Genomic DNA, 14,163 nt, shown 5'->3' with positions numbered 1-14,163 from the left:
ATATGCACATGGTCTTAGATGACATTAAGAGCTTACTGTCAGCATGATAATGGCCTTGTTGGTTATATCTTTTTCTTAAATATCTGGAGTAAGATGACACGATGCCCAAGTTTTACCTTAAGATCTTCCAACAGTGGGAAGCAACAAGATATTCTCCAGTAGGTGAATGGATAGACTATGGTACACCCAGATAATGGAACATTCAGTTCAGTTCGGTCGCTCAGTTGTGTCCGACTCTTTGCAACCCCATGAATCACAGCACGCCAGGCCTCCCTGTCCATCACCAACTCCCGGAGTTTACCCAAATCCATGTCCATCGAGTCGGCGATGCCATCCAGCCATCTCATCCTCTGTCGTCCCCTTCTCCTCCTGCCCCCAATCCCTCCCAGCATCAGAGTCTTTTCCAATGAGTCAACTCTTCGCATGAGGTGGCCAAAGTATTGGACTTTCAGCCTCAGCATCAGTCCTTCCAATGAACACCCAGGACTGATCTCCTTCAGAATGGACTGGTTGGATCTCCTTGCAGTCCAAGGGACTCTCAAGAGTCTTCTCCAACACCACAGTTCAAAAGCATCAATTCTTTGGCGCTCAGCCTTCTTCACAGTCCAACTCTCACATCCATACATGACCACTGGAAAAACCATAGCCTTGACTAGAAGGACCTTTGTTGGCAAAGCAGTCTCTGCTTTTTAATATGTTATCTAGGCTGGTCATAACTTTCCTTCCAAGGAGTAAGCATTATTCAGTGTTAAAAAGAAACGAGCTGTCAAACCATGAAAAGACATGGAGGAATCATACATGCACATTACTAAGGGAAAGAAGCCAACAAGAAGAGGCTAGATATCTATTGCATGGTTCCAGCTCTATGACATTCTGGAAATGGTAAAACTATGGAGTCAGTAAAAAGATCAGTGGTTGCCAGAGCTTAGAGGAGCACTAAGGATTTTTAGGGCAGTGAAATAACTCTGTATGATACTAAAGTGGTAGACTACACACATGTCACTATATATTTGTCAAAACCTGTAAAATGTACAACACCCAAGGGTGAACTCTTATGTAAAGCACGGACTTTGATAATAACGATGTGTCAGTGCAGGTCCATCAATTGTAATTAGCTCTTGTAGGAAACAGTAATAATGGAGAAGGCTATGCATGAGGGGGTATAGAGGGTGTGTGGGAAGTCTCTGCAACCTTCTGCTCTATTTTACTGTGAACTTAAAACTGTTCTAAAAAATAGTCTACTAAAAAAGTTTGCTAAGAGGGTAGGTCTTCTGCTAATTGTTGCCATCATCATCATTGTAAGGAGGAGGAAGAAGATGGATGGAGGGAGGGTTGTAAGGAACTTTTATTGATTTTTGGCCACACTGCACAGTATATGGGATCTTAGTTCCACAACCAGGGATTGAACCCATGTCTCCTGCATTGGAAAGCAGATTCTTAACCACTGGACCACCAGAGAAGTCTCTGGAGGAAACAATCAGAGGTGATGAATATGTCCATGGCATAGACTGTGGTGATGGTCTCATAGGCAAAGAAAAAAAAAAGAGCCATCAAATGACCCACTTAGTAAGGCAGAGGTGAGGCGCTCCTGGCTGTCTTTCTGCCTCTACTCTGACTCTCCGAGGAAAAGCTACCTGTGAGTACAGATACCAAAGTAGCTACATTAAAGCTTGTTTCTAGTAAGAGCTCATAGACCAAGAATGTAATTCCCACCATTCTGACTCCATGTAGCAGGCAGACAGCTGTACTGCTGACTTTTATGTTCCATGAAATAACAGAACATTTCAAACCAAATTCACCTGTGAGAAGTTAAGAGGTAACTAATATTTAGAGCGACAAAGGTCTCGTCCCATGGGCTCAGATCAAGTGAGCATTATACGCACAGAGTAACGGGTAGTAGCCAATGCACATGCGGAGGACTGGGAGGCAGCGTAGACGCGGAGATTCTAGAAACACTCCACAAAATATTAAATTAACCAACACCTGGTGCAAGTAAACTAGAATTTTTAATAAACAAGATCTCAGGTATTATTACATACCTGGGTATTATTATATATCTAAACCTGGGCCTGTTTTGGCAAGCCCTAACTGTTCAGTTTCCTGAATATGTATGTTAGAGGCCTTTTATGCTGTCAAAGCTCTGAAGATTTCTAGAAAGGCTCACATGCAGATGGGGACAACTGAACTGTGCTTCTGGTCATTTATTTACAACTTCTACATCTATTAGTGGGGACTGACTAGCTAAGCAGAAGCCAGTACAAGTAAAAACAGAAACAAACAAACAAACAAACTCCGTAAATATTACCTATTATGTAAGTTACCAGGCCAAGTTAGCAAGTTTGTGATATTCAAATAAAACATTAGTTGTGTTTCTTTTACAAGTGAGGTGTGTGTTTGTTTATCTATGTATCTATTTAAAATGTAAAGAGCATTTCAAATGTTTGGCCCTCCCTTGTTTAGTCTAACCATAACAGAAGATCCCAAACCTAATGGGAAAGGTCTCAGTCATCTCACTCTGATTTAGGCTTGAGTTACTGGCTTCCCTGGTGGCTCACTGGTAAAGAATCCACCTGCCAATGCAGGAGATGTGGGTTCAATCCCTGGGCTGGGAAGATCTCCTGGAGAACGAAATGGGAACTCATTCCAGTATTCTTGCCTGGGAAATTCTACAGACACAGAAGCCTAGTGGGCTACAGTCCATGGGGTCACAAAAGAGTTGGGCATGACTTAGCGACTAAACAACAACAACTGGCATATCACAGATTCACTCCATTTTCAGCTTCTTAGATGGAAGAACTGCACTTAGAGGTCTTGGGATTTGATCATGGACCTCTAGATGGTACCTACAGCTATTACTAAATTTTTACTAAGTAGAAATGGGGCTTTAATCAGGGAGTCAGGAAGCCATCATGTTAATTTAATACCTATGTCCTAATTAGAAGGATAAGATTAAAATTTTAATAATAATAATTTTTTTTTGCAAAGCCTCAAATCAACTTGAGGCTTCAAAATTCCCTGTAAGCTTCAAGATTCTAGATTAAGGAATTAAATTAAAATGTAAGAGCCACAGGATAAAGACGAACCTAATACTCACCCAGGTTTGAGATCTATTTCACTCCTCTGTTAGGGGGAATTTAACAATATCTAATAAGTGAATTCATCAAGCCAATCAGAGAAATATAATTAAAACTAGCATTTTGTAGATAATACTGTAATATTAGAGCTGGCTACAATTCCAGTATTTCCTGTTTCCAGAATTTCCATGGAATAGATGGCCTGAATAAGACAATGATTTGAATGCATTTGATTAACTGAAGCTCTCATTGAAAAGGATACTACTGAGGTTTACTCTAATTACCCAAATAAAATAGCATTTTGGATTTTAAAAGGTGGCAGCAATAGCAACTGAGAAAAGTACTCCAAGAAAGTCCCTTTATTGCTATATTTGGAATCATAATACAAGTTTCAGGAGAACTAGATCCAGCAATCCTAGGTCTGAGAAGTCATCTCACAACACTTTTTGAGCGATAAGAACCCCACTGTTCTCAAAGCTCATCTATCAAAGAATGGTAAAACTTCCCCCATTTAAATGTTTTATCTGATTACAAACAGTTCAAGAACTGATACAGTAACTTCCCTCGTCAGCATCACCCAAGTTAGGAAATACTCCTCCTGAAGTTTACGGTGCACCTTTAATCTCTTTCCCCCGAGACTTACATCATGCCCCTGCATGCCATGTTTACCCTGAGGGAAGCCACATTATAAAGTCCCAATGTCTAGACATGCAGCTCACCCAATCCATCAGAAAGAAAGGTTTCAAAAGTATGTAAATATTAATTTCTAGCCAAAAGAACAAAGCAAAGTTAATATCTAAAATTAAAATAGACTTCAGATGTGACACTAACAGACTAAAGAACACTGTCTTCAAAAGAAGAGAGCTTGAAGGAGTCTCTGGATTTTATTATTTTTAAAAATCTCTATGAAATTCTTAAAAAACAAACAAACAAAAAAAACAACTCTAGGACTTATATCGGTATAGGCATTAAAAGCAGGTTTATTTACTGACATGGAAAGATACCCACAGGAAAGTGTGATGAAAGCAGGTTATAAAACATTTATATTTTTAGCTTTCTATTTCAAAAAAGGAGAAAAAAACAAAGGCATTATCTGACATGACACACTTTTTTTCTTCTTTCATTTCTGAGCTCAGATCAAGTGTAGAAAACTTAACAGTTATAAAGGTCAGTAATAACACATTTTTTATCATTGCTCAGAACTGATCAGCCTTTCACACATATACTGCCCCTCCCCCAAGTCTCATTCAACCATTGACAAGTCTTCTGTGGTCCACTGTCACCTTTATAAGCACATACAACCTGGAAATAAGTTTTAGATTACTTTACACTTTTGCTTGTCAGCACTACAGAGATCATGCTTTAGGTAGACTGCAAGGTTTTCTGAGGCTCAAATTTGGCTGTTTTCATCAATGACCCAGTTCAGTAAGAACAGATTGCAGAGCATCAGACACATTGTTGCTGTTCAGTTGCCAAGTCCAGTTGGACTCTCTGTGACCCCATGAACTGCAGCAGGCCAAGCTTTCCCTGTCCTTCACTATCTCCCTGAGTTTGCTCAAACTCATATCCACTGAGTCAGTGATGCCATCCGACCATCTCATCCTCTGTCACCCTCTTCTCCTCTTGCTCTCAATCTTTCCCAGCATCAGGGTCTTTTATAGTGGATCAGCTCTTTCCATCAGGTGGCCAAAGTATTGGAGCTTCAGCATTAGCATTAGTCCTTCCACATACTCTTACACATATACTTAAAACTAGAAGGATACTCATCCAAATAGTAAGAATGATTTTCTTGGGGTACAGGATACAAAGTGCTTTCTACTCTGTTCTTTATGAATTTCTATACTGTCTGATTAAAGACAAAACATTTTCTTTTTGAAAAAAAAAAATCAATGTACTATATAACAAAACCAAAAAACTCATTTTCTTAAATTCTCCTGCAAATTACTCAAAGGCACCTTCTAGTAGTACCTTGCCAGAACCTCAGTTCTAGTTAAAAACATTAGCTAATGTTACTTTAAATGTTAGGAAAGTTCTTAATTTCCTAGTCTATTTTTTAAAAAAATTAAATGGGTCTTTGATAATCTGTAAGAGTACTATAAGACCACTGTCTTCATTTTATCAGCTACAGTTTTCCTAAGTACTAAATTTAATGCTTAAGACTGTATTTACAATGCAGAGCTTTCCTGGAGGAAAAATTAGTTTAGTCCTATTTTCAAATGCTAAAGCAAAATGTGGGATTTAGTGCCTCTATTTGTTGTTGAATTATAAAAAAAAAAATAAAAGCAGTACTTTCAGTTGACTAGCAAACTTTTAACCTTATGCACAATCCCCAGGATGAGAGTTTCAGCATTTCAAATTAAACTCAAAACAAAGGGCTTTGCTTTGAGTCTACAAATACTTCTTTCAGTTAGAAAAGTGCTAATTTGTCCAAAGTCACACAATGTATTCACTCATTTTCTTGAAGATGACTCACTCAATAATCTGAAACATAATGACTATGTGTTTGCAACAATTCAAAACAACTGCTGTAAAATGGCTTATCACTTGAACTCTGAATTCATTCAAAGGCTTCAGTTACATTTTTTGAATTTATACTTTATAAATGTAAAGCAGCTGAAGTTGCATATTTTAGCAGCAAAGAAAAAAAATTAATCACCAATTCAGCCTTCTTAACTGCTCCCTTATGCTTTCCCAAGTCTCTTGTGGTTGAAATTATTTTAACATTTGGAGGTACAATCCCAACTCTGGAATTTTATTAATGAGAAGAAGATAAAGTGAGTGATCGATCTCAGCTTTAGCTCTACCAAAGCTCACAATTTTTGGAAACTATCCACAAATTTCTATTTTTAATACATGCAGGTGACTGTGATTCCTGGACCAGCAGCATCAGCAATACTTGTAAACTTGCTAAAAATGTAAATATTACTGCCTCCCTCTCCCCAAATCAGACTCTTCAGGTGGAGGCCAGCAAATGGCAGTTTAACAAGCTCTGCAGGTGATTCTGATGTACTCCGAAGTTTGAGCATCACTGCTTCAGAATGTGTGAGTTAAGGTCAGTAACTTACAAACTGATGCTCAGCAAGTCTTGGATCATCAAATTATTTCACATCATTTCAGATTAGCTCACATCCCCGATTACATTCTAAGCTCTTTGCTGATGTCATTCTTCTTTTCTAGTCCACATAGTTCCCAGCACTGTGCTGGGACATAAAAATGACTGTTTAATGTTTGCTATCTTAGCCTTTAGAAGAAGAAAGTTATAATACCACTAACTTACCAGCCTGATGTTGTCTTCTGGGCGAAGTAATATGAACATTGCTTGGAGATGCTGTTGGAGATCACCTGGTGAAATTTACAAAACAAAGGATAATTATTCTCCATTGTAATGTTAAGAGAGAGGATTCCTTCTACCCTAATAATTTGTGTAAAAGAAAGTTCTGGTTCACTGAGGGGCTCTAATTAGACAGAGAAACTGAGTGTCTTTATATGAATGGTGGACTGCATCTCCATACATTCACTTTTAAGTTTATACTACATTAAAATTTGCTTTGTGTTTGTCCTAGCTGCACTTGAGACCAATCACAGTTTTGTACTATGACTGATGTTGACGAGAGTGATGGGCAGAGAAAGCACTGGCTGTGTTTTCAGGGCCACAGAAGGTGGAACTGAGGGAATCTTGAAACTGAGGTGTATGGTATGTAGTGTTAGAATCACGCCTAACTTAAAAAAAGCTAACCATTTTGCCATTCCTATTTTTGTAACTGTAATATTCAGCTGCAAAAATTATAATTAAAAAGATTTTTAGATTCTCCCTGGAATAATGTCAACAGTTAAAACTGATCTCCACATTAGTAGCTGATATTAAAAAGACAGTACTTCTTAAATAGGCTTCCCAGATGGTGCAAAGGTAAAGAATCTGCCTGCCAATGCAGGAGATGCAGCTTCAGTCCTCAGGTTGGGAAGATCCCCTGGAAGAGAAAGTGACAACTCACTCCAGTATTCTTGCCTGGAAAGTTCTATGGGCAGAGGAGCCTGGAGGGCTATAGTCCATAAGAGTTGGACATGACTGAGCAACTGAGCACACACTCATTAAATACATCAAATCTTGGGAATTCCCTGGTGGTCCAGTGGTTAGACTCTGTGTTCACTGCTGAGGGCATGGGTTCAATACCTGGTCAGGAACTAAGATCTTGCAAGCCACATGGCATGGCCAAAAAAAAGAAAACTGCACGTGTGTGTGTGTACAAATACAGCAAATCTCAAGGGATATAAATTCTAGTAAACATATCATTAGGTGCTTTAAAATGGCCAATCATTGTTTCAATCCTCACTAGTTTTTATACATTCTATAAAACTAAGTTGAAATTTCTTTGTATCAAACTATTATAGATTTCCTCATATCCCCTACTGTACTAGGAAATCTGAAGCTTTGGCTGTGTGTCAGTCGCTCAGTCGTGTCCAACTCTTTGCAACCCCATGGACTGCAGCCTGTACCAGGCTCCTCTGTCCATGGAATTCTCCAGGCAAGAATACTGGAGTGGGTAGCCATTCCCTTTTCCAGGGGATCTTCCCAACCCAGGGACTGAACTCAGGTCTCCTACATTACACACAGATTCTTTACTGTCTGAGCCACCAGGGAAGCTTTGGCTAGTATGAGATAATTAGATAATGTGCTGTCATAAATGAAGACAATGAGAGAACAAAAAACCTTCATTCCTGCCCAACCCTTTTTTGAGAGTCAAAAGTGACTAACGCAGCTGCATGACCACAGATGCCAGTGTAACCTGTTCTCACACTGGTCTTGGAATCTCCATACATACTTTTCCTCTAGGTAACTTCATAGCTATTAATTATGAGATGACATACTGATATGTGCAAGAAGTGGAGAGAGATAGCAAGAAAAAAAAGTAGGCTAGCAAACAGACGTTGTCTGTCCTGTGATCTTAGGCACCCTGACTAGGGATGGAACCTAGACCCTTAGCAGTGAAAATGCAGAATCCTTACCACTAGACCACCAGGGAATTCCCCTCTTTTGTTCTCTTAAAGAATAGTTTTTTTGCCCTTTCCCCCCATTTTACTGTTGGCTTCTTTACTTCTTCTACTGAAGAACCTTTCAACTTTCAAAGTTAAAAAGAAGAGTCACTATGTTTGCCCAGGTTCATTCTATTATACTTCAAACCCAGAGACACAATATAAGTCTCATGTGCAAGAACCAGTGTGGGTTCATAGCAGAAATCCAAGAGAAATGAAAATATGTGTCCACACAAACACGTGTACACAATGTTCACAGCAGCATTATTATATTAGTCCTCAAATGGAAAACACTCAGATGTCTATCAACTGATGGATGGATAAATAAAATGTGGTATATATCCATACACTATGATATTATTCTATCATAGAAAGATACATACTATTACATGGATGAGTCTTGAAAGGGGCCATGTCTCAAGTGAAAGGTGCCTGTTTCAAAAGATTGTTTATATGGTTCCCCTTATACGGAACACCCCTATAGAGACAGGATGTAGCTTAGTGATTGCTCAGGGATAGAAGAGAGGGTGGGGGATATAGGGAGGGACTGCTAATGGGTACTGGGTTGCTTTTTGGGGTGACGAGAATGTCCTAAAATTAGATTGTGGTGATGGCTGTGTAACTCTGTGAATACACTGAATAAAAATCACTGAATGTACACTTTAAATGGATAAATTGGGTGAATAATATAGTATTTATGTCTCAATAAAGCTGTTAAAAAAAGAAAAGAATTAGAGTGGGGAGACAAAGTGTTAGGTATAAACAGTGAAGAATGCCTACAATTACTAGCTATAATTGAGGTAAGCAGCTCAGGCTTTTTAAAAACTTAAGTTTTCCTTTTGTTCTATGAAGACAAATAACCTGAGGAAAGAATTTTCAGGATGGAGAACTTCCAGAGGAGAAAAACGTTTCTGGGCAAATGATCAGTTGCTAAGTCATATCTGACTCTTGCAACCTCAGGGACTACTGTATCCTGCCAGGCTCCTCTGTCCATGGGGTTTCCTAGGCAAGAATACTGGAGTGAGTCCTCATTTCCTCCTCCAAGGGATCTTCTCAACCCACAGATCGAACCTGCGTCTTCTGCCTCTCCTGAAATGGCAGGTGGGTCCTTTACCACTTGAGCTACCTGGGAAGCCCTTCTGGGCAAAGAGTAGTGGTAAATCCCCACTCCAGCTACTACTGGCCCAAAGATCTAGCTGGCTTCTCAGAAGGTTCAACAAAGTCAGGGAGCCCTACTCCTATAAAGGGGCTTCTGCGAGCGGGGCATGTAGAAGCTCAGGTTTGTTAGTGGTGAAAAGCACTGCCACGGACAAAGTGGGCGCTTCCTACTAGGAAACCATCCTTCACAGAGACTAGCAGAGGCAACACACCCGGGCCATTAATATCCCTTTTCTACATTTTGTTTTCATATATTTCACTGCTGGTAGTGAGGTTTTAGATTTGATTTTACAGACTTTTGGCTGTTTCTCTTTAAAATGTTAGCAGACACTCACTTATGATATTGCCTTTTGATTACAAAAAAGTACTTGGACATTTTTAATGAAGCCCAGATAAAATTCTAACTAGTTTGAGACACATGCAAAAGAAAGTGCCATGAGACAGAGGAAGCCCCAGTTCTGCAATCATCTTTTCAGTTACTGTGGACTTGGCCAAGGGAGCTCCCAGCTTATGCGAAGGTCTGGCTCTATGAGCTGCATTTATACTCACACTGCTTCATCTGTTCTGGTCTGAATCACAAATAAAGTCCATTCAGTTTCTGTTAAATCTGCTTTTCTTTTTGGTATAGAGAAAGCTCAGTGGACAAGGTCAAGTAGAAACCTGGGTGGCAGCGACCCCACTTACCATTACATGCCACAGAGCAATTTAACTAACATCTTAGTCAGACAAGCTGGATTTAAGCCAATATTTCATCTTCTTTTTACTGTAAATGATAAATATCCACAGCAAACAGAAACACAAAGCTCAACTGGGTCTACTTCCTCTGTGCACTGAAGTTTTGGGGAAGTTTTTTCGCGTGCCTCTTTTAAAAATTTTCCATGGCTGGGGTTATGGTAGGAGGATAATACTGTCCAATGAGCTGGATTATAATTCTGAGCTGCTACGTTTTGAACTAGATGAAGCCCCAAACAAGAAGTAGGGCAGCCACTAAAATAGCCGAGATTATCTGGACTGGAGCTAAACTCAACTACTGGCTCAATGGGACCCAGGATTTCTGGTTTTCACCTCTGACCTACACACTCAAGGTTTACAGTCTTCTTTGTTCTTTTCTTACTAATGCTAATTTCCTCCACTCCTCAAGGTAATACGTCATCCAAATGGCCTATTTTGGACAATAAGCAAATACTCTTTGTGTAGCACTGATTGAGGTTTCTCAGTTGTCCTGAGGACAACCAGTTTTCATTTCCCCCCAAAATGATACAAATTAGACTTGCTATTTAGAAGAGAGGCATAAGGCTGGTTATCTTCCTAAACTATGGATATTGTATACCTGGAGACCTCTCTCCTGAGACAAACTTTCTTCAATTCTTTCTTAACCTCATCACCACAGATGCACCTAACTCTAGAGAAGTCTAAAAAGTAAAAGTAAAGTAAAGTCGCTCAGTCGTGTCTGACTCTTTGCGACCCCATGGACTGCAGCCACCAGGCTCCTCAGTCCATGGGATTTTCCGAGTGGGTTGCCATTTCCTTCTCCAGGGGATCTTCCTGACCCAGGGATTGAACCCAGGTCTCCAGCATTGCAGACAGACGCTTTACCATCTGAGCCACCAGGGAAGCCCCTAGAGAAGTCTAACATATGGAAATATAAATGCATCTTCTACTGTTAGTGGGTATGATATTGTGATTTATAATAAGAAATATATTTCATCTCTGTCCAGTTCGTGGCATTGAGTTTGTAATATTATTGTAATTTCTTAAATTATGGGAGCCAGGAAGATGTCTTCTGTTATATTAATGACCTGACACTCTAGGAAAGTACCTTGGGATGGGGGCTGGTTGCCAGGGGAAACAACCATGTGATCAGAGGGTTGGAATTTCCTTATCTGGGGAGGGAAGAGGGACTGAAACTTGAATGGATTACCAATAGCCAATAATTTAATGACCTCAGTGTAGTGAAGCCAGCACAAAAACTCAAAAGGGCAGGGTTCAGAGTGCTGCTAGATTGAGGAACACATGAAGAATGGGGAGCACACACACTCAGAAGGTATAGAAGCCTAGTGCCCCTTCCTAAATATCTTGCCTTCCACATCTCTTCCATCTGGCTGTTCTGAGTTACATCCTTTTATAATAAGCCAGCCATCCAGCAAGTAAAATGTTTCTCTGAGTTCCATGAGCTGCTCTAGCAAATTACACAATCCCAAGGAAGGGGTCACTGGAACATTCAATCTACGACAAGTTGGACTGGTGACTGGCATCTGAAATGTGGGATAGGGAGGGGCGGCCTTATACAATAGAGCCCTTAACCTGTGGAATCTGACACTACCTCCAGGTAGACAGTGTCAAAAATGAGTTAAATTGCCGGATACCCAGTCAGCATCTGAGAACTGCTTGGAGGTGTGGGGAAAAAAGCCTCATATTGTTATTAAGTGAAAGAAAGTGAAGTTGCTCAGTCGTGCCCAACTCTTTGCAACCCCATGGATAGTAGCCTGCACCAAGCTCCTCCATCCATGGGATTTTCAAGGCAAGAGTACTGGAGTGGGTTGCCATTTCCTTCTCCAGGGAATCTTCCCAACCCAGGGATCAAACTCAGGTCTCTCACATTGTAGACAGACGCTTTACTGTCTGAGCCACCAGGGTGAGGAATGTTAGCAGGTTATTTCAAAATCAGAGCACTGTACCCATACCTAAGTGAACATTTATTTGATGACTCCCTGTTTCTATATGTCTTCTGAATTACATTTTCAGTCTTTTTAATGTGAACACAATGAAGACATAGACTCTGGTATTTAAATATGTGATATAATAACTCTTGTTATCACAATAGTGACACTGAATTTACTTTAAATTAGTAATATACCATATTAGTCTTGTGATTTCCCTAGAGAGCAAACAAAAAAAAATACTATCTTTGGTCAGTTGATACTGCATAGGATTTGAGGAAACATTTGAACATCTTTTAGCTGATTACCAAAATCTTACTCGAGAAATCATATTAAGACATCATTAACGTCTTTTTGTACCTTATTGTTTTTCCAACAAAAATTTATCGAACATCTACTTCATGTATACGGTATTCTGCTAAGTGCCAGAAAAATGGTCTATGAGCACGAAAGAAAAGTGATTACAGCATAGTACAATGCTTTCTTTCACTATTACAGAACTGCTGGAGAAATGGCAATGGAGGTAGTCAGTCTTCTAAGACAAAACAAAAGGCAAAGAAGCCAAGAAAAGGAATGGCATATGCGGAGCTTTACCTGCATGCTTGTTGCGTCTGTGGCTGACTCTTGGTGTGGATGAGCCATTTCCCCGTGGTAGAAAAAGGGCAGCACCTTTGACAGTTAGAAAGCTCTCACTGATGCTGCAAGGAAAAGAGTACAAATAAATAAGCAAATAAGTAATTTAAGGAAGAAAAACGAAAGAGTAAGATGAAGACTGACTTTAGGATTATTTTCTCTTTCCTCTTCTAAAGTTCCAACCTCATGGGATGAAGTAAAAATAAAATCAAAAGAGACTCTGATAAACAAGGTACTACTGTATGGGCCAGGGAACTATATTCAATATCCTGTAACAAACCACAATGGAAAAGAACATGTATACATATGTATGAATCCCTTTGTTGTACACCAGAAACTAATATGACATTGTAGATCAACTATACTTCAATTTAAAAAAAGGAAAAAAGAGAAACTCTGGTTACTCACAGTCTTGTCTACTACAGACAATTCTTCTGGAACAAAATTCACACTATTCTACATATATTACATAGTAGCAGTTAAGAGGGAAGGTTCTAGAAACAAGGGTAAAGGGCCTGGAACCAGACTGCCTGGGTTTGAATCCTAGCTCTGCTACTTCTTACCTGAGTGAGTTTAGAGGGCTTAAGTTTCTTTATCTATAAAAGAGAGATTAACAAACGAATTGAGCTTCTTGAGAGAAGTAAGAATAAGAAACTTCTTGGAGTGGTGCCCTTAATAAATATTAGTTTAACAACTCATAGATCTATGGTTGTCAATAATGGTATTTCAACAGTGTTCTAATCAGATGTGAAATATGTTAAAATACTTAGCTACCAACAATGGATATAAGTTTGCAAAAAAAGATTTATAAGATTTAAAACACACACAAATCACACTAAAGTGTTACTCAGAATTTTACTTTCATAAACTTGCATTTCCATAGCATTGAAAAGGCATAGTGCACAGGAAGTATGTTCACATCACAGAGTGTGCCTTGGGTATTGATATGATCCTTCACGTGAATGATAGCTCAACAGAGAAGGAGAATTACTGCTTAGAGGCTATTCAAAGCACAATTATTAGTGGATATCCACAAAAAACCCTAAATTGTATCTGCATTATTTCATATCAACAGACTAAGCCTTTCAATGTTATCTACAGAATTCAAAAAGGACAGAACTTATAAACCATTAATGGTAAAGTTTAGATACACATAACGAAGGATTCCAAGATTGTCTTTGAGTACTCCAGCCAGGGTTAGTTAATGTATTGTAAATTACACTGCTCTGCCTATTTGACATTTCTGCTCGGAAATCTAATTGGCATTTCAAATTTATACTGCCAAAACTACTCTCTTGCTGCTGCTGCTGCTGCTAAGTCACTTCAGTCGTATCCGACTCTGTGCGACCCCACAGACGGCAGCCCACCAGGCTCCCCCATCCCTGGGATTCTCTAGGCAGGAACTGCAAATCTGATCCCTGGCCACATCCACCCAAGTTGTTTAGGACAAACATACAGCAATTATTCTTGGCTTCTCTATGTCTGACAATATATATCTAATCCATCAGCAAGACCTATGAGACTTGAATTTGTCCATGTATCTCCATTACCACTCTGACAACGGTCCAGGGCACCACTGTTTTTCACTTAGACTGCTGTTTGAAAAG

At 39.5% G+C, this 14,163-nt stretch overlaps 1 protein-coding gene and 2 non-coding genes across 6 annotated transcripts in view; all 3 read right to left on the bottom strand.

The window, feature by feature from the left end:
- SSH2 (slingshot protein phosphatase 2) overlaps positions 1–14,163 on the bottom strand; it is a 238,596-nt gene that overhangs the window by 48,853 nt on the left and 175,580 nt on the right. For all 4 annotated transcript variants that reach the window (XM_040243850.1, XM_040243853.1, XM_040243851.1 and 1 more), the window contains 2 exons: positions 12,518–12,621; positions 6,352–6,416 (listed from right to left, as the gene is read on the bottom strand). In XM_040243850.1, coding sequence (XP_040099784.1) covers positions 6,352–6,416; positions 12,518–12,621 — 169 coding nt within the window. The remainder of the gene's footprint in view (positions 1–6,351; positions 6,417–12,517; positions 12,622–14,163) is intronic.
- On the bottom strand, positions 4,202–4,272 carry LOC120867470. The gene has a single exon (XR_005721899.1). It is a non-coding gene; the product is annotated as a small nucleolar RNA U2-30 (small nucleolar RNA).
- Positions 4,413–4,492, bottom strand: LOC120867473. Its single transcript, XR_005721901.1, has one exon. It is a non-coding gene; the product is annotated as a small nucleolar RNA U2-19 (small nucleolar RNA).

Source organism: Oryx dammah, unplaced genomic scaffold (assembly GCF_014754425.2).
Source record: "Oryx dammah isolate SB20612 unplaced genomic scaffold, SCBI_Odam_1.1 HiC_scaffold_8, whole genome shotgun sequence".
In the NCBI taxonomy this organism is placed as follows: Eukaryota; Metazoa; Chordata; class Mammalia; order Artiodactyla; family Bovidae; genus Oryx; species Oryx dammah.
Note: the sequence above shows the minus strand (reverse complement) of the source record. Positions and strands in the feature narration are given on the sequence as shown.